At 59.6% G+C, this 21,251-nt stretch overlaps 3 protein-coding genes across 13 annotated transcripts in view; 2 read left to right on the top strand and 1 right to left on the bottom strand.

The window, feature by feature from the left end:
* Positions 1 to 5,885, top strand: part of USP3 (ubiquitin specific peptidase 3) — a 31,872-nt gene extending 25,987 nt beyond the window's left edge. For all 3 annotated transcript variants that reach the window (XM_070762923.1, XM_070762922.1, XM_070762924.1), the window contains exons 4-15: positions 363 to 446; positions 643 to 724; positions 1,359 to 1,441; positions 1,585 to 1,698; positions 2,483 to 2,596; positions 3,085 to 3,231; positions 3,636 to 3,742; positions 3,838 to 3,918; positions 4,088 to 4,206; positions 4,573 to 4,686; positions 4,802 to 4,869; positions 5,108 to 5,885. In XM_070762923.1, the coding sequence (XP_070619024.1) occupies positions 363 to 446; positions 643 to 724; positions 1,359 to 1,441; positions 1,585 to 1,698; positions 2,483 to 2,596; positions 3,085 to 3,231; positions 3,636 to 3,742; positions 3,838 to 3,918; positions 4,088 to 4,206; positions 4,573 to 4,686; positions 4,802 to 4,869; positions 5,108 to 5,273 (1,279 nt within the window). In that variant the 3' untranslated portion in view covers positions 5,274 to 5,885. The remainder of the gene's footprint in view (positions 1 to 362; positions 447 to 642; positions 725 to 1,358; positions 1,442 to 1,584; positions 1,699 to 2,482; positions 2,597 to 3,084; positions 3,232 to 3,635; positions 3,743 to 3,837; positions 3,919 to 4,087; positions 4,207 to 4,572; positions 4,687 to 4,801; positions 4,870 to 5,107) is intronic.
* Positions 5,886 to 7,355: 1,470 nt separating this feature from the next.
* Positions 7,356 to 10,785, top strand: FBXL22 (F-box and leucine rich repeat protein 22). 2 transcript variants are annotated; one of them, XM_070762934.1, is made up of 3 exons: positions 7,436 to 8,539; positions 9,691 to 10,043; positions 10,369 to 10,785. In XM_070762934.1, exons 1-2 carry the CDS (start codon positions 8,205 to 8,207, stop codon positions 10,031 to 10,033), a joined length of 678 nt encoding a protein of 225 aa, XP_070619035.1. In that variant the 5' UTR covers positions 7,436 to 8,204; the 3' UTR covers positions 10,034 to 10,043; positions 10,369 to 10,785. The 2 variants fall into 2 exon arrangements, with proteins under 2 accessions (XP_070619034.1, XP_070619035.1); XM_070762933.1 differs by lacking the exon at positions 10,369 to 10,785 and having other exon boundaries at positions 7,356 to 8,539; positions 9,691 to 10,233.
* HERC1 (HECT and RLD domain containing E3 ubiquitin protein ligase family member 1) overlaps positions 10,500 to 21,251 on the bottom strand; it is a 46,358-nt gene continuing 35,606 nt past the window's right edge. For all 8 annotated transcript variants that reach the window (XM_070762914.1, XM_070762917.1, XM_070762921.1 and 5 more), the window contains 26 exons: positions 20,954 to 21,081; positions 20,264 to 20,464; positions 19,987 to 20,117; positions 19,611 to 19,810; positions 18,936 to 19,053; positions 18,463 to 18,609; positions 18,137 to 18,238; positions 17,809 to 17,982; positions 17,248 to 17,541; positions 16,866 to 16,931; positions 16,656 to 16,781; positions 16,359 to 16,497; positions 15,783 to 15,964; positions 15,483 to 15,638; positions 15,205 to 15,327; positions 14,854 to 14,956; positions 14,580 to 14,749; positions 14,354 to 14,492; positions 13,978 to 14,147; positions 13,432 to 13,601; positions 13,164 to 13,329; positions 12,799 to 12,875; positions 12,258 to 12,510; positions 11,929 to 12,081; positions 11,450 to 11,755; positions 10,500 to 11,156 (listed from right to left, as the gene is read on the bottom strand). In XM_070762914.1, coding sequence (XP_070619015.1) covers positions 10,971 to 11,156; positions 11,450 to 11,755; positions 11,929 to 12,081; positions 12,258 to 12,510; positions 12,799 to 12,875; positions 13,164 to 13,329; positions 13,432 to 13,601; positions 13,978 to 14,147; positions 14,354 to 14,492; positions 14,580 to 14,749; positions 14,854 to 14,956; positions 15,205 to 15,327; positions 15,483 to 15,638; positions 15,783 to 15,964; positions 16,359 to 16,497; positions 16,656 to 16,781; positions 16,866 to 16,931; positions 17,248 to 17,541; positions 17,809 to 17,982; positions 18,137 to 18,238; positions 18,463 to 18,609; positions 18,936 to 19,053; positions 19,611 to 19,810; positions 19,987 to 20,117; positions 20,264 to 20,464; positions 20,954 to 21,081 — 4,180 coding nt within the window. In that variant the 3' untranslated portion in view covers positions 10,500 to 10,970. The remainder of the gene's footprint in view (positions 11,157 to 11,449; positions 11,756 to 11,928; positions 12,082 to 12,257; positions 12,511 to 12,798; positions 12,876 to 13,163; positions 13,330 to 13,431; positions 13,602 to 13,977; positions 14,148 to 14,353; positions 14,493 to 14,579; positions 14,750 to 14,853; positions 14,957 to 15,204; positions 15,328 to 15,482; positions 15,639 to 15,782; positions 15,965 to 16,358; positions 16,498 to 16,655; positions 16,782 to 16,865; positions 16,932 to 17,247; positions 17,542 to 17,808; positions 17,983 to 18,136; positions 18,239 to 18,462; positions 18,610 to 18,935; positions 19,054 to 19,610; positions 19,811 to 19,986; positions 20,118 to 20,263; positions 20,465 to 20,953; positions 21,082 to 21,251) is intronic.

The raw sequence follows: 21,251 nt of genomic DNA, 5'->3' as shown, positions 1-21,251 counted from the left end.
GAGAAAATATGATTTGACTGAAAGAGTTATAGATGCTTGGAACAAACTTCCAGCAGATGTGGTTGGTCAATCACTGAATTTGAACATGCCTGGGATAAACAGATCCATCCTAAGATAAAATACAGGACATAGTAGAAGGGCAGACGAGATGGACCAGGAGGTCTTCTTCTGCCGTCCGTCTTCTATGGTTCTATGTCTCAGTGTCTGGGGGAAGAGGGAGGGTTGGGGTCTCCTTGTCCCCCTTGAAGGAGGCTCTGGGGTGACCTTTGCCTCCTGCTCCTCCTCTTCACTGCCCCCTCTTCATTCGCAGTGCAGCAGCCTCGGGCTGACCGCTCTCTGATGGCCCTGCGTTTTCTCCACAGTTATCGCTGTGACGACTTCGTAGTGAACGACACCAAACTTGGCCTGGTACAGAAAGTCCGGGAGCATCTGCAGAACTTGGAAAAGTAAGCAGCCTCTCTCTGCCTGGAGGTGGAGGAGCTTCCTTGGAATTGCCTTCGTCCGTTGCAGATGGGTCACCGTCTGGGAGGAAAGTCCTTGGAAGCCTCCCCGAAAGGAACGGGGCCTTTCTAGCAGAGGCTTCGTTTGCCCCCTTTGTCTTGTTAAAGGTGTCTTAAATGCTCCCTCCATTCTCTCCCACAGCTCAGGTTTTGCAGGCGAGCGGCATAAGAAGAGAAAACCCCCAGAGAGTGTCTCCGTACACAGCAAGCTCTTAAAAGTAAACGTGAGTGTGGGTTCACGGCTCTGTCTGTCCCTTGGAGGAGCAGCTGTGGAGCAAATCTCACGGGACAGAGGGATTCCTTCTCCAAGAGACCCACCTCTGGACTTAACATTTCATTGGCCCAGCGAGTGAGGTTTCCAGGGTTGGCAGCAGTCAGAGCTCCATCTCGAAGGCCGGAGGTCCTGAATAATTCACTTTGGGCAGAGAAAAATATGAGTCCGCAACCGGCCACCTAATGAGTTGACCTTTAGCTCAGCTGTGAAGTCCATGGGGGGCCTTGTCCTAAGCGAAGGCAGAGGAGGGTCCAGGCCTCCATCAGACCTGCAGGGAGACCATCATTGGGGGGGGGGGGCTGGCAACCTATTTGGGGGAGGGGGAGTCTAAATCCCCCCCTCCCGGCATCAGAGAATTCAGCCAAGCTACAACATGGGAAAGTCAGGAGGGTTTAATGAAGAGTCTAAAGTTTGAATTGAAGTTAATATTTTTCGTGCTCTAAATTCTCTGTCAATGACTAAGAATAATGAAAGACTTGACTAGATCTTTTAGGACTTGGCCAAGGAGCCTGTTTTGTTTCGTGGATGAAGAAAATTGGGGGGTTTATTGCGTGTCCACTCACCGTGTTCTTCCTGTTTCCCAGGGGACCCCCACAAGTTTGTGCGCCACAGGTCTTCGGAACTTGGGGAACACGTGTTTCATGAACGCCATCCTCCAGTCCCTCAGGTACCCCTCATCTGGGAGTGGGGCTCTTCCCCTGGGTCCCCCGAGGGAGCTCCGGGCCGAGTCCCTTCTTTGCCCTCTGCTCCCGCCACGCCAGCTCCTCTCATCACCTGCCTGGTCAGAGACCTCCCTCCTTCTGCCCACAGCAACATTCCAGAGTTCTGCTGTTACTTCAAAGAGCTGCCAGCGGTTGAACTTCGGAACGGGAAGACGGCCGGACGGCGGACATACCACACACGGAGCCAGGGTGACAACAGCGTGTGAGTGCTGGAGCCGCCCGGGAGAAGAGCGAGCGGGGCTCAAGTGCTGCCTCTGCTATGGAACCAGTGGCCCCCTGGCCACATGCTGAGAGAGAGAGAGAGAGAGAGAGGAGGAGGGCTGGAAGCATCAGGCTACAAACCAGGAGCCCGAGTTGTAATCCTGCCTTGGGCGTGAAGCTGTGCGCTTGGACCGGTCACTGTCTCGGCCCTGGGAAGGAGGCAGCGGCAGAGCCCTTCAGGGATTGGTCAAAGCAGCCTCTGAGAATCTGACGTGACTGGACGCAGTTGACTATGTGGTGGAAGGTCTTAAGCATAAAACGTATCAGGAAAGACTTAAATGAACTCCATCTGTCTAGTCTGGAGGACAGAAGGGAAAGGGGGGACAGGATCGAGACATTTAAATATGTTAAAGGGTTAAATAGGGTCCAGGAGGGAAGTGTTTTTAATAGGAAAGTGAACACAAGAACAAGGGGACACAATCTGAAGTTAGTTGGGGGAAAGATCAGAAGCAACGTGAGAAAATATTATTTGATGGAAAGAGTCGTAGATGCTTGGAACAAACTTCCAGCAGACGTGGTTGGTAAATCCGCAGTCACTGAATGTAACCATGCCTGGGATAAACATCCATCCATCCTCAGATAAAATACAGGAAAGAGTACAAGGGCAGACGAGATGGACCTGGAGGTCTTTTCCTGCCGTCCACCTTCTATGTTTCTATGTAGTTGTCCAGAAATGTAGGGTGCTTCTTTTCCTGCTGAGCATGAACATGGTTTTCCTTCGGCAGTTCCCTGGTGGAAGAGTTCCGGAAGACCCTGTGCGCCTTGTGGCAAGGGAGTCAAACCGCCTTCAGCCCCGAATCCCTTTTTTACGTGGTTTGGAAAATCATGCCCAACTTCAGGTAATTCTGCCTGCTTTGCCGCGGCCTCCTCTGGAGAGCGGCTGGGCCTTCGGGGGGGTGTCCCCTCTGGGTGCCGGGTGGCTTTGCCTGGTCGGGTCTGAGAGCCGCTCTCCTGCCTCCCGAGGCCGACCAGGGGGCAGCGGAGCACCCCAGCCAGTCCTGGATCTCCGCGTGGTCTGGAGACGCTCTTTTGCCACTTTGGCTGCCCGAGAAGCTCCCTTCCCCCACCCAGATAAGCATGGAGCGCCCCCCCCCCCGTACTGCACACCTCTGTGAGTGTGTGTGTGTGTGTGTGTATCTCCCGTAGTGCCTTGAAGTTTGCACATTGGAAAGGCTCTCCCACTGACTGGCGGCCGGATTCCCCCTCTGGGTGGCCAGAGCATTGAAGGGGGGGGGGGCTCCCTTCTTGGGAACCTTTTGGGGCCTTTGCGCAGTGCGCCTGAGCATTGGTGGTCGGGCGGCTGATTCCTGGGTTTGTTTGTGTCCAGGGGCTATCAGCAGCAAGACGCCCACGAGTTCATGCGCTACCTCCTGGACCACCTCCACCTGGAGCTGCAGGGGGCCCTCAACGGTGCCGCCCACCCAGCCCTCGTCCAGGAGAGCCCGGGGCTCACGGCCGGCAGTCGGTGCTGCGTGTGAGTCTGAAGCCTCTGGGGGCCCCACTTGGGCTTTGGGGCTGGGGCAGTGTTCTCTCTAAATTTTTTTTGGGGTGGGCGGAAAAGTATAGTGTCTGAGCGACAGTCCCTTCGGGCGACACAGAAATAATAATAAAATTTCCCTCTCGGCTTCTGGGCAGGTTTGGAAAACTCTGAGTTGATGATGATTTTTAAGTGAGCGATTGCTCAGCTTAGAGGGAACTATGGCTGGGGGGGCCTCTCACCACGGAGGGCCATGTGGGGGGGCAGCCCTGCCGAGTGGAAGGAGGAGGAGGAGGGGGTGACTTTGCTTTTGTGCAAGTGGAGACCCTCTGGGCCTGGGCCACGGGGGGAGGAGCCTGCTGTCCTGACGGTCGCATTCCCCCCCCCCACCTCTTCTCCAGGAATGGCACTTCCACCGTGGTCACCACCATCTTCGGAGGCGTCCTGCAGAATGAAGTCAACTGCCTGATATGTGGGACTGAATCCAGGAAGTTTGATCCATTCCTAGGTAAAGGGTTTAAAAACCAGGCCGTCTGGAAAGTGTCCGTGGAGCGGTTCCCCCGGCGACTTTCTGGGCTTTTCACGAGGCCTTCGCTTTTCTAGACCTCTCGCTCGATATTCCAAGCCAGTTCCGGAATAAACGCAGCAAGAACCAAGACAGTGGACCAGTCTGCACCTTGCGGGGTAAGTTCTCCGGAAGTGGCTCTCCGGTCTCCTCTGGGGCCCTTCCCTCCCCTCCCTCCTTCCTTCCTTCCCTTTCCTTCCTTCTCTTCTTTCCTTCCTCCCTTCCCTCCCTCCCTTCCTTCCCAAGAGCCACAAGGCAGAGACTCAGTGACCCTCTTCGTTGCTCTAGATTGTCTCCGTAGCTTCACCGACCTGGAAGAACTTGACGACTCGGAGCTCTACATGTGTCACAAGTGTAAGAAGAAACAAAAGTCCACCAAGAAGTTCTGGATGCAAAAGCTGCCCAAAGTGAGTCCCAGGTGGGGTGTTTCTTTTGCAGAGGAGAGCCTGCCCTTGCTCCGTAATGTCTTCTAGCGTGAAAACCCTTTTCTGAGTCCTGTCAACATCTTGGCACCTGAAGGACATTTTCACCCCACTTGCTTTGTGTTTCTGCGAGTTTTTCTGAGCTGCTTGTGGGATTTGATAGGAAGAAGAAGGGTAAAGAACCACATTAACTGATTGCTGCTGTTGTGAACTGGGTCCACTTCCTCATAGAGGTGAAGGGTTTTTTCTGCTCTGGTGCCCAAAGCTGCTGCAGAGGCTGCTTTAATTTTAGGGTGTGGACCACCGCAGCCCTTAAGGGCCTTTTGTGCCGTGTGTCCCTCTAATGCCCAGGTGCTGTGCCTGCACCTGAAGCGCTTTCACTGGACGGCCTACCTGCGGAACAAGGTGGACACCTTCGTGGAGTTCCCTCTGCGGTACCTGGACATGAAGAGCTACCTGCTGGAGGTGGGGGCCCCGTGGCGGCTGGGGAGGGAGGGGAGGAAGGGGGCAGGCCGAGGCTTCAGGGCACTCAGTTTCTTTGGCTCCCTCCCCTCCCACCCCCTCCCCCCTCCCCATGCAGCCGGAAAACAGTGGCCCAGACAGTTGCCTCTATGACCTCGCGGCTGTGGTGGTGCACCATGGGTCAGGGTGAGTAGTTGGAAGGGTCTGGACTGCGGGCTGCACTTCTGAAAGCCTGCCCTGCATCGACGCGTGACAGGGAGGTGGGCAGATGGAGGGCAGAGGTCCCCGAGGGGCTTCCCTTGTGGCCTCCCTCCCCAGAGTGACCCCCTGGGTTGGCTTTCTCAGCCGGTGGGGGCCTTGGTTCCTGGGGCGGGGGGGGGGGGGCTTGGCCTCCCCCTCACGTTCTGGGTGCCGGCACTTGCAGGGTCGGTTCTGGGCATTACACAGCGTACGCGACGCACGAGGGGCGCTGGTTCCATTTCAACGACAGCACAGTGTTGCTGACGGACGAGGAGACCGTCTCGAAAGCCAAGGCCTATATCCTCTTCTACGTTGACCGGCAGGCCAAGTCTGGACCCGAGAAACTCTAGCGCGCCTCCCTCTGCCGCCCGGTGCATATCGAGTCCAAGGCACAAAACGTTTCCCGTTCTCTGCAGATACTTGACCCGAGACTCTTGACTTCATTGTGCACTTTTCAAAACATTTTTTGTGGGTTCTAGTTTTATTACATTGTCGGTAGTAGCATTTGACTTATTAAACCATGGACACGAGCTAACTTTGTGGTTAGTTAAACCGGGAAAGAAAAAAAGGCAAAACCTCAGCAGATCCTGATGTGCTGCTTAAACTCAGATTCCGACCCTAGTTTCAAGAGGGACGTTCACGTTTGACTTTGTTCTGGTTCGCTTCCTAAAGGCCCATTTCCACGAGGGAAACTTGAATTCTTTTGAGGAGCACCAATCTGGGTGCTCTGCTAGGACAGGCGGGCAGGGGCCTCGGCGGGTCTCCCCGGATCAAGGACTCGAACCCGGCCCCCTCCGGCCCCAACAGGATGCAGGCACGGACTTTGGGGCCGGGTGGGGCTGCATTAAACAGGCCATGTAACTGCTGCTATGTTTGTTTCTCCGAAGGCTGTTTTTTTAGTCTGTAGATTGTACTTCAGTAGATGGCTGCATTGTTTGTAATAGAAACTCTTTTTACAAAAACCCTTTATACGAATACGGAAAGTTACTACTCTGCTGCAATTAAGGTACCAAAAACCAGAATTCGCCGCGAATGTCCCCCTCTGACCGCTTGCCTGGCTCGAGATTACTTGCAAGAAGAGCAGGCGCAGAGGGCTCTACGCGGGCTTCCCTCGGAGGAACTGCCCCCCCAGCCCCCCCCCCCCCGAATCTCTGGGGCGCTTTGCAAGAAGAGAAGAGGCGGGAGGAGGGGGGGGGGGCTTCCCAGGCTCCTGCGTGGAAGAGGCTTTTTGAGGGAAAGGAAAGGGAGGCGGCTGGTTGCATTTGTTCCCATCAGCCAAACATGCAGACTTTGGAATTCTGCAGAACTCTTCAAAGCGGAGAGAAGGGGGAGGGGAGGAGAAGCCCCAAAAGGGACATGGGAGGTGGGGGGGGCATGAGCAGGAATAGGCCTTCTCCTGCCCAGCACGGAGGAGGAAGAGGCTGGCCCTGCCTGGGGGAGCATGCCCTCCCCTCCCCTCCCCTGGCATGGCAGCCCAGGCCCTGAGGGTCAGACTGCCCCTCCCCACCGCCCTCCCCACACACAGGTCCAGGCAGAATTCGGTGGTCCAGGGAGGAAAGGAAGCTCAGATTCACAGGGTCCTGAGTTGTTCTTTGTTTGGCTGGAATGCAGCCATCTTCCCACTAGGTGGCGCTCTGTTACTGCCAGTTGGAGAAGCAGCTCTGCTTGCACCTGAGCCCTCCTCTGCCCCCCCATCCCCCCCCCCCGTGTGCCCACAGATGCCGGAGAGGACGCCACGGCAGGAGGCGGCTGGAGGGAGGCCAGGTTTTTTCCCCCCTCCAGGTTAACCCAGGCTTAAGTCACACTCGGAGAGTCTTCCAGTTCTGGAGGCCTGGTCCAGCGCCCCGGCTGCCCCCCAGCACGGGCAAGGGAAGCTCCCCTCCCTTCGAGCCCTGCCTGGCCCGGACAGACGAGCCGGCATGTTCTGGCAACGCAACTGGTTTCTCTTCCTGGTGAAGATGTGTGGTTTGGCTGGAGTTTGCTCTCAGTTGGAAGCAGCCCCAGCCCTAGACATGTTGGGCTTTTCTCTCCCGTAGAAGCCCCTCTTCTTTGGGCAGGAATAGACCGACGGCCATGGAAATGCCGGGCTGGCCCCCCCTGCCCCTCCCCCGAGGGTTCCTACAGCCTGCTTCCTCCCCCCCCCCCCCAGTTGCCTGTGTCTCCTGGAAGTCGGCGTTGCAAAAGTGCCGCACTCAAGGTTGGGCCCCCCAGAAGGCCCCGCAAAGGGGCAGGAGGAGGTTCTCTCTGGTCCCAGCACGTGTTGCGTTCTCGGGCTCATGTGCAGCCGGGGGGGGGGGGTGAGGGGGGGCGTTCTTTGTTGGCCATTTAACTTTCATGTACAGTATACGTTTGGTCAGTGGTTGTCTTCAGCGTATTTGTTGGTGATCTTGACCATGGTTGAAACTCTCCTCAAATATATTCCTCTCCACGTTATCTCTGGATTCTTGTCGTCTCTGGGCTGGGAGTTTGGGGGGGGGGGCTGGCACTGGCTCTCAAGGGCAGCAGCTGGGAAATGGGGAGGTCGGAGCTGAGACAGCTGTGACTTGAGCTACCTTTGCACAGCTGGCAGGCCTGGCCCTCCGCTCTTTCTCTTGGGCTGCTTTAGGGTTGGGGGATGAGGGGGCTGAAAGACAGACGGGAAAGAAAATGCACCCCCCCCCCTCCTCCCAGAAGCCCTCAACTGTGGGCAGCTCAGCTGCGTTGCCAATTGAGGGGCAGCCGGCCACTCCACGTGGGCGCCACAGAGGCCTTTTCTGCCGTCTCGGGCCCCCCGGGAGCTTCCTGCCTTGTGTCACACCTGCTGGTGACAGCTGCCCAGGGTTGGAGCCCGCTGAAGCCTGGCACCCTCTTGGGTTGCAGCGTCCAACTCCTGCGTCCCCAGCACAAGTACATGCCAAATTTGGGGGCTTCCCCTGTTCCTGTGGGCCGGGTTCTCTGCCCTTGAGTTGGGCTCTGGGCGAGGCCTATTGACCTGAACTGGAGCCGGCAGGTTCTCCATAGAAGTTGCCGATTTGGGTCTAAACAATCAAGTGGCCCTTTTAGGCCCCGACCGACTGACCGACCGGCTGAAACCAGGCAGAGTCCCTCTGCCGGGAGACCAAAGGGAGCCTGCCGGGGCCTTGTCCTTTTTGGAAGCTGCTCTCCCAGCTGGCAGCCAAAAATAACTCCCATTCCACACCATATTTGTGCAAGGGATCTGGAGCCTCTGGAAGCGGATTAAGCCCAGCGCCCGTCCGGCTGTGCCTGCTGCCTTTGCTCCCCAGCGTCCGAGGGAGGGCACCATGCGCTTGACGGGGCTGAACTGGGAATGCCTCCTGCACCTCTTCTCCTTCCTGGACAAACGCAGCCGGAAGAGTTTGGCCCAGACGTGTCGCCGGCTGCTGGGGGTCTTCCAGGACCCCTCGCTCTGGCCTCTGCTCCACTTCCACTCGCCGGCCGAGCTGAGCAAGGCCAACTTTGTGCTGGGACCGGCCTTGCGCCACCTCTCCATCTGCTGGCACTCCAGCCAGGTCGCGGTGTGCAACGTGGAGGAGTGGATGAAGAACGCGCTCCAGAGGAGCATCTGCAGCCTGCACAGACACCTGGCGGAGGAGTTTTTGCTCCAGGTTTGCAACAGGTAAGAAAAACTGCTTGCTGAGTGGGTGTAGTGCGTTATGCCCTGCTTGCGGGAACGGCTTTGGACGCCCCCCCCACCCCCAAACAAGAAATGAGGGGAAAGCCCACCTTAACTACTTCTGCACCCCCCCCCGAAGGAAGGCCCCCAGTGCTCCCCTCTGTGGGAAGGGTTAAAAGCGTGAAACCGAGTCTTTCAGTTTATAAAGCAGCTTTTTGTTCTGAGTCCTAATCGCATTGCGCTGCGCAAAGAGTTCGGACATTCCGAGCGTATTTCCAGCAGAGGCTCTTTGGGTCCCAGCTGGAGATGCCTGACTTCTCTCCCCCTCCTCACTTTGGGACGGCAGCGCTTAACTCCCACTGGTCCGAACAAAAGGACAGCAAAGCCCTCCCCACACCCCCCATGGCTAAATGCTGATGTTTCATCCTGTGGGCCGGGCTGGGAAGGGAAAGCTGTTCTTTGCCAAAAGGCATTTATTTACACGCATCCTAGCAGTTGTAATTGGTCAACATTTCATTCATTTTATGGTTAAGAGCCGACCACGGCCATTAAACTTAGCACAATATACGAGTATCAGGGACAATAGACAAACACCAACCTGCTCATTGAAAACTATTAGTGAGTTAACATCAACACAACCACTTTGCTTGTCTTACAGTTTAGAGTCCACAGATGTAACTGAACGTCCTCAACAGCCTGAAGTAGGAGGAATTGCTCCAGAAAGGCTGGAACAGGAAGCGAATCTGCCAATCTCCCTTTCGACTTAATTTAAAATTGGCTCCATGCAGCCATTAGTTTATTTTATTTATGTGTTTGTCAAACAATTGTAGGATGGTAGTTTGTGCAAATAAAACATTAGATAAGTGATGATAAAAAATAAGAAGACAATGGAAGAGTAGGAAAGGGGTGGTAGGCACAATTCTTAATATTAGATTTGTGCCTGTACAATATTGTTTTATCGCTTGTTGGGAGCCGCCCCGAGTCTTCGGAGAGGGGCGGCATACAAATCTAATAAATTATTATAATTATTATTATTATCCCTTGCTAATCACGCAAAGCTTCGGAGGTGCTGAACACAGAACGGGTTCTTCTCCTCTGGTCAGGCGTGCCCCCCCCCCCCACTTCTAACCCTCCGGGCTCCCTCCCCCTTCCAGGTCCCCCGGCTTGCTGTCTCTGAAGCTGTCTGGATGCGGCCACGTCACAGACGCCTCCGTGGAGCTGCTTCTCAAAAGCTGCCCCGGCCTGCGGACGCTCCAGTTGGAAAACTGCGTCCTGATCACTGACCGGACCCTGGAAGCAGTGGCTCTCCACGCAGGCTCCCTGGAGACTCTGCACGTGGACTTTTGCAGAAACGTCACAGCTGCTGGGCTGCAGCGAGTGCAGGAGATGCGCCCGTCCCTGACACTCAGCGCAGAAAGGAGCGCAAGCATGATTCCGGACAAGCGGCCGGACGGCTGGGCCTTGGAAAGAGGCTTGAAGAGGACGCTGTGGCATTAGCCGAGCAAGGGTGGGTATGTGGGGGTGGGGGTGGCTGGTCTGCTCTGCTCTTTCTGTTGGCGGCTGGAGATCCTGCGCATGTTGCGCGCGAGAGGTCAAGGGCAGCGCTGGTACAAACCCCCCGTCCCTTCCTCGGGGACGTCCTTCCTTAGTTAGACCTTGCCAGATTGTTATGACACAATTAAAACCCAAGAACTGTACATCTCACAACTCACACCGACCTAGTTTTTCATGTGTTGTGTATGGTTCTCTAAATTACTTTTTGTACATAAAACTTTCCCCCCTTCCCTCCCTCCCCCCTAACTGCTTGGGAATGTCCATTTCATTTTTGGCAGTTGTGAACAAATCCGAGAGAGAGAGAGAGAGAGATCAGAAATGTAGAAAATTAAAAGCGGAGAAGAGAAACGGAAGGGTCAGGGCAGACCAACCGGACCATCGTCCGAGACCCTTAAAGAAGAGGATGAGCTGTGTCTTGAATCTGCTTTATTTGAATAAGGAACCCTGCACAGGCATTTCAAATTAAAACAAAAAATAAATATATGAATATCCATGTAAAACTGCCCTTTCTAATGGACAATTATACACCCTGTACAGCTCTTCAGATTCACTGGGGAAGGGGGGAGAAGGCGGCGCTCCCCACAAAGCCCACCCCCCAGGGAGGCTCCATGCAAACTTATCAAAAGTGAACAGAAAGAGGGGGGGCAGGGGGGGAACTTGACCCATCTCACTTTTTTGCATTTTCCTGCTTACAGTCACAAAAAATAAACACATCTAAATTTTGTTACATTTAGAGTAATTAAAAAGGTGGCCACTTCTTTATATTCCTAAGACATCGACCTTTACCGTAAAACCATGTCAGCACTTGAAATCCGGTGTGGGCGTTCTCGGAGAGAGGGGGGGGGGGAGAGGAGAGGGGGGGGAGGATTTGTGTCCACCGCTAATAGTCCGTGTCGGAGCCCTCGGCATTGTCCACGTTTCGGGACAGCATGTAATTGTCCATGTCGATCGACCTGCAGTTGTTGATTGCATAGCGCAGCCGCTCCGCCATGACCAGCTGACTGGAGTAGGGGGGCAGGCGCAGCTGGAAGAAGCAGGTCTGTGAGGTAGGCAGGCTGTCGTAAGGCTGGCGGAGGGAGAGAGGGGGGGACAGGTCAGGCCAAGCACGGGGGGGGGGCAGCCCTCCTGGACCTCACGAAGCTCAGGGCTCCCCGTGGAACAAGCTTCTCTTTGCGACCCCCCCCTCTGGAGCCCCCCTCTGCTGAGCCTCCTCCTCTCTAGCCAAAGGGCCCCCTCCCTGCCCCCCCCCCCTTAAAAGAGTCTCGGGCTCAGGAAGTGGACGGAGGGCCCTCCTTTCCGGCCTCGTCCCTCTGAGCTGGCGGCAGAGCACCCGGGGGAGGGGCAGAAGCGCCAACTTACCCTATCGACCTTCATGATTTGGAACCGCTGAGAAATGTCCGCCGTGTTGGCCGGCAGACGAGACCTTCCGGACACGAACCTCATGAAGAGGACCCGCTCCTCGTTGGAGAACTCCTCCAGCGTGTGCCAGAACCACTGGACCAGCTGGTGCTGTTCGTCCACCTCGCGGTAGCGCACCACTTTCTTCAGCACGTCCACCGAGATCTCGGGCATGCCGCAGACCATCTGCTCCAGCTGCTTGGCCGTCAGGAGGGACAGCAGCGGCACTGGCACGATCCAGGACATCCCTTCCCGCACCGCGGCCACCTACAAGGCAGCCGGAAGCTCAGCGGGGGAGCCCAGCGCCCTGGCGGACCAGCTTGGAATCGGGGGTGGAGCCTCTGTTGGCCAGGCTCCTCCCACTTCTCTGGGAGGGGGACGCGGGCTGCCCAACTGACCCTCCAGGCCCAAAGCACAGCGGAGACCCCTCTGCGTTTTACCTGGCGGTCCATCTCGTGCAGCCGGTACTCGATGGCCCTTTCCACGTACTCCTTCCGGTTGGAGAAGGTCAGGGGGATGCTGTTGCCTCCGGGGATGATGGGCACCATTTTGCCATCGGCACTCTGGCCAATGAAGGAGTCTAGTGGGATCATCTAAGAGGAAAGGAGCCGGGCGGTTTCCTTGGACGGCCCTTTGCCAAGCGGCCCTCTCTGCCTTCTGCGTCCCCCTCGATCCGTCCCTGGGAAGAGCCCCCGTCTGGAGACACCCCGCTGCCCCCCAGGCGTTCAGCTGGCCAGAGCTGCGGCCGTCTCCGCTGGGCCCCCCTCACCTCGTGGAAGTTCTCCTCGGTGATGCCGCTGTCTTCAATGTGAAGAATGCTGTTCAGGGTCTGGACGTAGAGCAGGTCCACCTCCTCCAGGTCCTCCAGGGCCAGCGGGATGCAGCAGAGCTGCTTCCAGACCAGGGGGGCCAGGTGGAGGTCCAGGGGCTTCTTGGTGCGGATGGCCACGCCCATCAGGATGCCCAGGAACTTGAACTGCATCAGGTGCTCGTCCAGGCAGGCCGAGGGGTTCAGGAGAAGCCTGGCAGCACACAGGGCCGCCATCGGTCACCCTCGGGGGCAGAGTGTCCAGCCTCCCAGGACCGCCAACCTCTGGGGCCAGGCAGGAGCTTCCCGGGCCCACGGGAGAGCCAGGAGTTATCTGAGCCTGGTCCCAATGGCTGGGCCCCCTTTGCCCCTCCCTCCCGCAGCCAGAAAGGTGGGGAGGGGTTGGGGTCCCCATGGAGGTCTAGTGCCCCCTCCTGGACCACCTTCCAGACTCCAAAAGAGGCTGACTGAATCCCCCTCAGAAGCGGGCCGGCCCACTTACCGATCCCGGTTGTAGCCGACTTCGGCTGTGGCGTTTGGGGACGGAATCAGCAGGTCCACGATTCCGGTTTCAAGCTCCTTAGGAGTTAAAAAGGGGGGGGGAGGGGAAGGCTTTCCGAATTATTATACGTGGCCCCCAAAAGGAAGCCCAGCAAGAGCAGGAGGGGGGCTGCGTCTTGCTCCCCTGGGGAACCCTCCCGCTGTCCAGGCCCCCAACACCATTGGCTGGTGCTGGGCAGGAGGGGGAGGAGGGGGAGGGGGAGGAAACCCCCTGATACACCGATCCAGGTCCTCACTCCCGTGTCAGAGGAGCCACCCGAAAGGGCAGCGTTGCCCACCAGCATCCCGGACTCCTGCCGCACCCACCTGGCACATTTCCGTGATGGTGTCGTCGAAGACGCCCCCGGCATCGTCCGCCCCTTCGCCCACCAGCTTCACCTTCCAGGCCCGAGAGGGCAGCCGGAGATCGGAGGCGTTCAGCTTGACCACCTGCCTGGCGATCTGCACCAGGATGGGCTTGCACTTCCGGCCCCTGGGGAGGGGGGAGAAGAAGAGGAGGCGAGGTCCCAGAGTGCCCACGGCCGCCCCTCCCGCCCGGGTGCCAGCCCCCCCCTCCCGGGGCCCGAGGGCTGACCTGGTGGAGATGCGCTTGACCGTGATCTGGGGGCCGTAGTTCTTGCCCTGCACCATCGTCTTCCCAATAGAGCGCACCATGGGCAGCGTGTAGACGCGGGGGGCCAGCAGCGGCCTCAGCTGCCCCTGGACGATCCCCCACGTGCCGGCGTTGTAGTGGGAGGTGCTGCTCTGTAAGGGGAGGGAGGCCAAGAGCGTCACCCGAGGGGAAGGCGGAAGGGGGCTCTGCAGGGGGGCTCCGGGGGCAGCCTCCATCGCTCGGCCCTCTCGGAAAGCAGCCCCCTCCCTTCCAGGGCCAGGCGCCCCCCTCCCCTTTCCCCATCTAGGTCCGGCCATTCTGGGTGGCTCAGGCCCAGGCCCCACTCTCCCTTTCTCAGCCCCACTGATGCTCGAGGCCCCTCTGAGAAGGCAGCCGCACAGATCCGAGGGGGACTCCTGGCCGAGGGAGCTGCCAGGGTTGCCCCCCACCCTTGCCGCTTGTGAGCTGGCTTCCTTGGACAGGTGTCTGTGGGTGTGTGGACAGGGGGGGCAGAGTCCGGGGCCCCACCTGGTTGTTGGGACTGAGGTTCAGCAGCCTCCAGGAGGAGTACATGAGGTCGGAGAAGTGGTAGAGCAGCCGGAGCCTGGCCCGCACCGTGTGGATGCTCACTTCCTTCAGGGCCCCGTACTGAGGCGGGATGGCGTCCGGCAAGCCCAGCTGCAGAGGGACCGACACCCCTGCGGAGAGAGGGTGGCCCTCAGCCCCCAGCCCCCCACACCCATGGGCAGCCCCCCACCCCAGGAGGAGAGGAGCCCCCTCCCCACCAGGAAGGGCCAAGGGGAAAGGTGCTGCACCCAGGCACGAGTCACTGCTTGCTGTTGTGGGGGCCCCTCCCATCTCCTGGCAGAGACAGCTGCCCCCCCACCCCCCAGGGCCCTCGTACCTGGTGCTCGCGGGGGGACGGGCGGGGCGGTCCAGGCCGCGCTGTGACACCTCCCGGCTGAGATCTGCCGGACGTTCTTCCCTTGCAGGGAGGTGAGCAGGGCGGGCTCCCGGATGTGGTTAGTGTGGCCCAACCCGAGCTGGATTTAAAGAAGGGAGCGGTCAGCCACAGTGGCCTCCCCTGTGCCCCCCCTCCGCACGACCAGCCCCGCCCCCCCTGCGCCCACCTGACCCTCGGAGTTGCTGCCCCAGGCGTAGACCTCTCCGGCCGAGGAGAGGGCCAGTGTGTGCTCTGCCCCCACCGCGATGTCCTCCACGAAGACCCCCGCGAGGGCCGGGACCTGCTGGGGCCGGTTGTGGTTGCGGGCGCGTCCTTCCGGCAGGCCGATCAGCCGGTCTGGAACGAAGGGGAGCCTTTGGCGGGGCGGGCAGGGAGGACGGCTCTGGCCCCCCTCTGCCGAGACCCCTTTTGGACCCCCCCCGGCCGAGGGCCACACTCACCCTGCCCAAACGTGTAGACGTGCCCGTCCTTCGTCAAAGCCACTGAGAACTGGGTGCCACAGGCCACTTTCTTGATCCCCAGGCCACACAGAATGTCCACTTTCTGGGGGGCAAAGGGGGGGGAGGGAAAGACAGAAGAAGACCCTCAGAGAGGTCGCAGTCACAGCCACTCAAATTATCCTTTGCGCTTCGTCCCTAGTCCTGTTCCGGGTGCCGCCCTGTGCTGGGGACGCAGAGCGACTCACACACGGACAGCGGTGAGCGGTTCAGAAGGGCAGCAATATAACAGCCCCCCTCCCCCCTACCAGCCCTCGTGAAAGGCAGGGGGGTGGGGGTGGCGGAGGGACTGACCTGCGGGGAGGACTTGGCGGTGGAATTCCCCAGGCCCAGCTTCCCGTAGTCTCCGTCCCCAAAAGCCCAAACCATGGAGCCGTCGGTAGATACCACGATGGTGTGGTTGAGTCCACAGGCCACCTGAGGTCGAGAGAGAGAGAGAGAGGCTTCAGCTTAAGAGCCCCCACCACCCTCCCTCGTCCGCAGGAGGCCTCGCTCGCCGGCTGGGGGGCTAAAACTCTTGAGGCAGCCACGAAAGGCAGGCAGGCCCGGCTAGGAAGAGATTTTGGCCAAACCTCTCCAATCTGGTAGCCCTCCAGCGCCGTCACCCTCTCGGGAAGCTTCTTGTTGGAGGTGTTCCCTAGCCCCAGCCGTCCGTAGTCCCCGTTCCCAAACGTGAAGAGTTTGCCATCCGCGGTCACCACAGCCGAGTGCTTGAAGCCACAGGACATCTGCCAAAGACAGCGTCCCCAGACCACATGGGGCTTCTTTCAATCCAGCTACAACGGTGCACTTTCAACACCCCCCCCCCAGCCCAATTCTTGCAAACCCCGTTGACTCGATGAGGGATGCGGTCTCAGACCCCTTTGCCGTACCTGGACCACCTCCTCTCCTTGCAAAGCTTCTATCTGCCTTGGCCGGCGTTGCCGGTCACTGTTTCCGTGCCCCAGTTTGCCATAATCTCCGTCTCCCCAGCTGAAGACCTCCCCGCTCTCCGTCAAAGCCATGGAATGTCCATCAGACCCACAAGACGTCACCAGCTGGGTGACCACAAAACCTTCACACAAGTGGAAGAACCAAGACAACGGGAATAGTTCCTTCCGTCCAAACGCTCTCCCGGCCTCCCCCCCCGGAAATTCCTGAGGCGGTGGGGTGCCCCTCCCGTCTTCCTCTCCCTCTGCCCTCTCCAGCAAGGCCGCTGCGGCCAATGCAACCTCAGCCATGCCCCGCTCTCCCGGAGAGGGTCTGACACAGGCTGGGGAGCCCGGGAGGGACTCCGAGAAGTCTTATTCCCATATTCCCTATGCACGTCGGACCCTTATCTTGGGGGGCTGCCCAGTGACCCAGAGCCCAGTTTTGGGGGTGGAGCCCTTCATGGATAAATGTAGCCATGTCACGTGGCTGCACATGGGTCGCTGACCAGACCTTCAATGCCGGAATGTATGACCTACCCTGCAAAGCTGAAATGACGGTGAGCACGTGGAGGTCATCGGAATTCCCTTGTCCCAGCCGGCCATAGCTCCCTTCCCCGCACGCCAAGACCGTTCCGTTCGCCTGGATCACAAATGTGCAGTTCTGGCCACAAACGACCTGCACCATTAAAAGGAGAGAAAGAAAAACCCCCCACGTCCGTTTCTAGAGGCAGCAACGCGCGTGAAGCCTCCTAAAGTCTGTGGGGCTCTGCCTGCCCCCCTCCCTCCGCCCGGGACCATGTGCAGTGTGTGTGTGTGGAGACCCCCGAGGGTTACCTGTTGGGCCTGTGAGAAGGAGGGGGCCAGGACGGGCACCAGGACGTTCCTCCCGGCCTCTGCCAGCTGCCCGTGCCTCCCTGCTCCCCAGAGGCAAACGTCGCATTTCCCGCCAAGGTGCCAGTCCTGAGGGAGGAGAGGGGCTTTTAGAAGCAGCAGCGCTGGGGCCGCTTTGGGGGCTCTGTCCAACCCGCCACCCGTGGCACTGACCTCCGGCCGCGAGGTGGCCCAGGACATGATCTGCTCGTCCATGCCACTGATCCATTTCCCGTTGTCCTGCAAAATACAGAGTTCTTGCCTTACGGTCCAGCTGGGAGCTCGGCCCCCTCGGTCCATTCTGTGCCTGCTTACTTGAAAGGACTTTGCCCAGGGCAATGGGGACACCCCATAATTGTAGTTTCGCGCAAGGCCAGAAGAAACCTGTCCCCCCACCCCCACCCCTTTCCCCAGAGCCGTGAGAGGCGCCACTCAACGGCCCCGTCTCCTGTGCCGCCATCCCCGCCTTCGTTCCCAATTGAAAAGCTGCTGCCGAGCCGACGTCTCCCCTGAGCACGGCGCCCACAAGCCGCCCTTCCAAGAGCACCGTCGTTACCATAAGGAGGGCCAGCTCCTCTTCCGGCACCGGTTCCAGGTCCGGGACGGTGAAGGACTCTGGGAAGGCGTCTCCCTTGGCCAGCGCTTCCGCAGCCTTGACCGTCGTGGAGAAGCACTCCAGCCAGGCCCACTCGGTGGAGTTCCAGGCCAGGGGGTCCGGGAGGCAGGCCTGGTGGTGCGGAGGGACGGGCGGGGCGCACAGGAGCCGGTCCAGACGCAGCCCCACCGCCAGGGAAGCCAAGCACTGCATGTAGGGGCTGTGGACAAGCTGGTCTCCACACACCACGTAGGGCTGGGGGGGGAGAGGAAGGGGAAGGGTTACCTCCCCAGGGTCTCCCCTCCCGGCCCCTCCCTCTGTCAACTCCACAAGAGGCCACGATGCCCATCAGCAGAGGAGAGCCAGGGCGACCCAGGGACAGAACCACAAAAGGTTTGTGTGAAATGCTGAGCAACGCAGCCGAGCGCAGCCGCCCTGGAGGCCTGGAGGGACCCCCACAGGTAGGCCGAGGCCAGCTCCAGTCTTCCTCCGCACCAGCTGCCCCCGTCCAGGGCTCCCTACCTTCTCGTAGGTGTACTGTTCCTGCAGCATGATGGGCAGCCGCTCCAGGAAAGCCCTCATGCAGGGGGCCAGGTTCAAGCCAAAAATGCCCTGCTGCTTCAAAGCGCTCCGACACGTGGCCAGGACGTGGTTGGAAGAGGCCCACTCCGAAGTGCAGTTCACCACCAGCACATCCTGTCCAGAGAGGAGGAGGAGGAGGAGGAGACCCTCGTGACTCTCTTCCCAAACACCACGGCAGCCATGATCCACCATCCAAGGCATGGCATGAAGGCAGGGCCGGAGAGGAGGGGGCCCCACCGAGAGGGAGGGCTCTGCCCAGAGACCCTACCTTGGATCTGCTGGAGCAGGCAGCCACGCCGACCTCGGGGATCCAAACCACCGTCTGAATGGGCCCAGAACCGACCAGCACGCTCTGCAGGACAGACCCGTCCTAACAGGAAGAATCAGGGAGACGATGACGCCGGCAGAGACGATTGCGCTTGTACGGCAAAAAAAGAGACCACCACCACCACCACCACCGTCTTTGATTTGGGGGTCTGCCCAACTCCAGGTTCACGCCTGTACGCTCCAATCAGCCCACGGATGATCTGAAAGGATTGGCGGAACCTGAGCCTGCCGACGTGTGCTATTTTTAGGAGGGGGAGCCCCACTTACCCGCAGAGACCAGAGGTTGATAAGCCCCCCGAGTCCCCCAGAGACCAAGGTGAGTCCGTCGGAACTGAAAGTCAAAGTCCGCACAGGTGTGATGTGGCCTTTAAGCTGATAAACACACTTGGTGTCTGCTACTTTTTGGTGGGACTCCTGGAAAGAAAGGGGAGAAGGACCCCAGACCTTTCCACGCTGAAGAACTGGACTCCAGGGTCCTATTTGCACGGCCCCCCCACGCTTCAACACCCGGCCCTGTGCTTCCGCCACCTTTCTCCACACGGGTGACCTCCGCAAGGGACCCGTCTCCCTCACCCCTCCCAAGGACGGGATGCCGCGAGCAAGGTCTGAACGCGGTGGAGGGCAGCCACACAAGACCTGGGCCCCTTGAACGCCTGGGCTTATCTCGCCCCCCCCCAGACCGGAGGCTGCCTTCCCCCCGAGAGAGGGGGCAGGGGGGGCACACGACTCGTGGCCCTCACCTTCCCGCCGCCGGTGTCTTCGTCCCACCACTCTTCGGAGCCACTCAGGGGCGACGGCAGGAAGGCCGGCTCGTCTTGGGGGACCGTCCAAACACAAACCAGGCCGTTCTGGCACCCGCTGGACAAAAGAGAAGCTGCGGTGAAGAACCTCCCTTCCACACCCGGCCGAGCCGTGCTTGTAGGCGCTCGCAGGTCACGCGGAGTCCCCAGGGCTGCAAACACCGAGCGAGCGAGCAAGCGGCGCCTTTTGGCCTTGGGAACTCTAAGTCACTCTCAGTGTTTCTGCCCCCCCCCCCACTGATGGAAATGCAGGAGGGCGGGAGGGGGGGGCGGGAGGCGAAACACTGCAGGCCCAGGAACTACGGAAAGTCCAGGAAGGCAAGGCTGACCACCCAAGACCTGACAGTTGCCACCACATGACCAGGAGACGCGGCAACTGTCGTCAATGCGAAGCCCCCCAACTGTGCTCCTGGGATGGGAGGGGCCGGAGGGCAAGGCTGGGTGACCTCGAGGACAGGCCATGAGTCCATTTCTTCTAGCCCCTCCTTCTTTAAATGAACGGCCGTTGAGGGCCACCCGGACAGAATGAATCCTCTTTTCAGTACACCCCCACCCCTCCCTCTCTGCCGATGTCCGGTCCGTGCCAGGCAAGAGGCGCCAGCTCCCCCAACTCACGTGGCCAGCATCAGCTGCAGCTTGGGGCCTCTGCCCAGGAGGCTGCACCAGGCCAGGGCGTTCACCGGGGCCTGGTGGGAGAGGCTGCCCAGGTGCCTCCAGCAGCTCCCCGAGGAGCCCCACAGCTTGACCACCTCTTCCTTAGCGCAGGTCAGGAGGATCTTCCCAGTGGGGTCCCACTTCATGCTGACCAAGGCGTCCTGGGGAAAGGAAGGGAGGGAGGCGCCCAGGGGACCCGCGTTCGGCACAAGGACACAAACCTCCCTCCCCCCCTCCCGGCACGCACAGGGACCGGCCCTCTTCATTGCTACGGCCGCCTCTCCCGTCTGGCGCTCGGGCCCTCCAGGCAGGCCGGAGCAAGCGGGCTCTGCCGTACCTTGTGTGCGTCCACCAAAACGATCCCTCCGCTCTCCCGGGCCTCCCGTGTGCCGATCAGCAGCTTCCCATCCACGTAGCCGACGGCAAAGGGGCTCTCCTCACTGAACCAGGCCAGGCAGGTCACCGCCACTGGAAAAGAGTCACCCAAGCCTCACACAGCGCAGAAACGCACAAAAACACTGGGAAAACGACACCCCCCACCCCCCTCTCTCTTTTTCTCCTGCCCCCCCCCGCCACTTGCAGCCCCCCCCCTCTGGGGCCTGGCAGGAGCCTACCGTCCTTCCTGTAGCAATGCTCCAGTTCAATCCTGTGCATGGTGGAGGCGTCCAGCACCTCAATCAGCCCCAGAGAGCCGTCCATCCGGCCCACCAGCAGGAACTCCGGGGCATCTCCAGGCCAGGTTGCGGAGGGGCTCTCCTCGGGCCAGGCCAGGGCCGAGACCCAGTGGGGCTGGACGTCCAGGAGCCCCTTCCCTCCTGGGGACAAAACAGACGGGCCCTTCAGGGAAAGCCCCTCCTCTCACACCCAAAGGGCGACAGCTCCAAGAGGCATCAGCCAAAGAGCCAGACCGGACCGCCAGCGCTTGACCAAAGGGATCCCCCCTCCAGGGGAAAGGAAGGGCTGTCTGGCAGGGGAGGGGGACCGGAGTCCCCGCCTTCCGCCTACCTTCCCCGTTTCCCTGCCAGCGGCTCCCGAAGGGTCAACAGCTGCTGCCCAGAAGCTCTGGACAGGCCACGTGGGCCCCTGGCAGGACCTCCCCCATACGGGTTCATTCAGCTTCCCCTCCTTCTGGGTGAGAAAATGACCCGGAAGAGCCCCAGGGGAACCGAGGGCCTGATTATTATTGGCCGGGGCAAAATCTGGGGGTCATTTCGTTCAAAAGAATAAAATGCCTGTCAGCACTTAATTCCTCTCAGTTTGGCCTCGCTAACAACGGCTGACGTTCAGGCCGGTGGGGTCCGTACCGTTGACCTGCCAGATGTTGACCATCTTCTCCAAGGCTCCCGCCAGGTACTTGCCGCTTACGGTCCAGCAGGCAATAGAGAAGCTGGGGTCACTGGGAGACCCCAAATTTTCCTCCGCGTCTCCTTCGCTGCAAGGCAACCCACAGAGAGCGTTTCTCACGGTCAGTCTCCGTAGCCCAAGCAACGAAAGACACCCCACCGTCCCTCGAACAGTTCTAATCCCGGGGAGGCCAAAGCTTCCGTGCGGCAGGTTCCCTTGGCCTCACCGACAGGCCGAGAGGAAGGCAATGCTCACCCC

This window comes from Erythrolamprus reginae, chromosome 10 (genome assembly GCF_031021105.1).
Source record: "Erythrolamprus reginae isolate rEryReg1 chromosome 10, rEryReg1.hap1, whole genome shotgun sequence".
NCBI lineage: Eukaryota > Metazoa > Chordata > Lepidosauria > Squamata > Dipsadidae > Erythrolamprus > Erythrolamprus reginae.
Note: the sequence above shows the minus strand (reverse complement) of the source record. Positions and strands in the feature narration are given on the sequence as shown.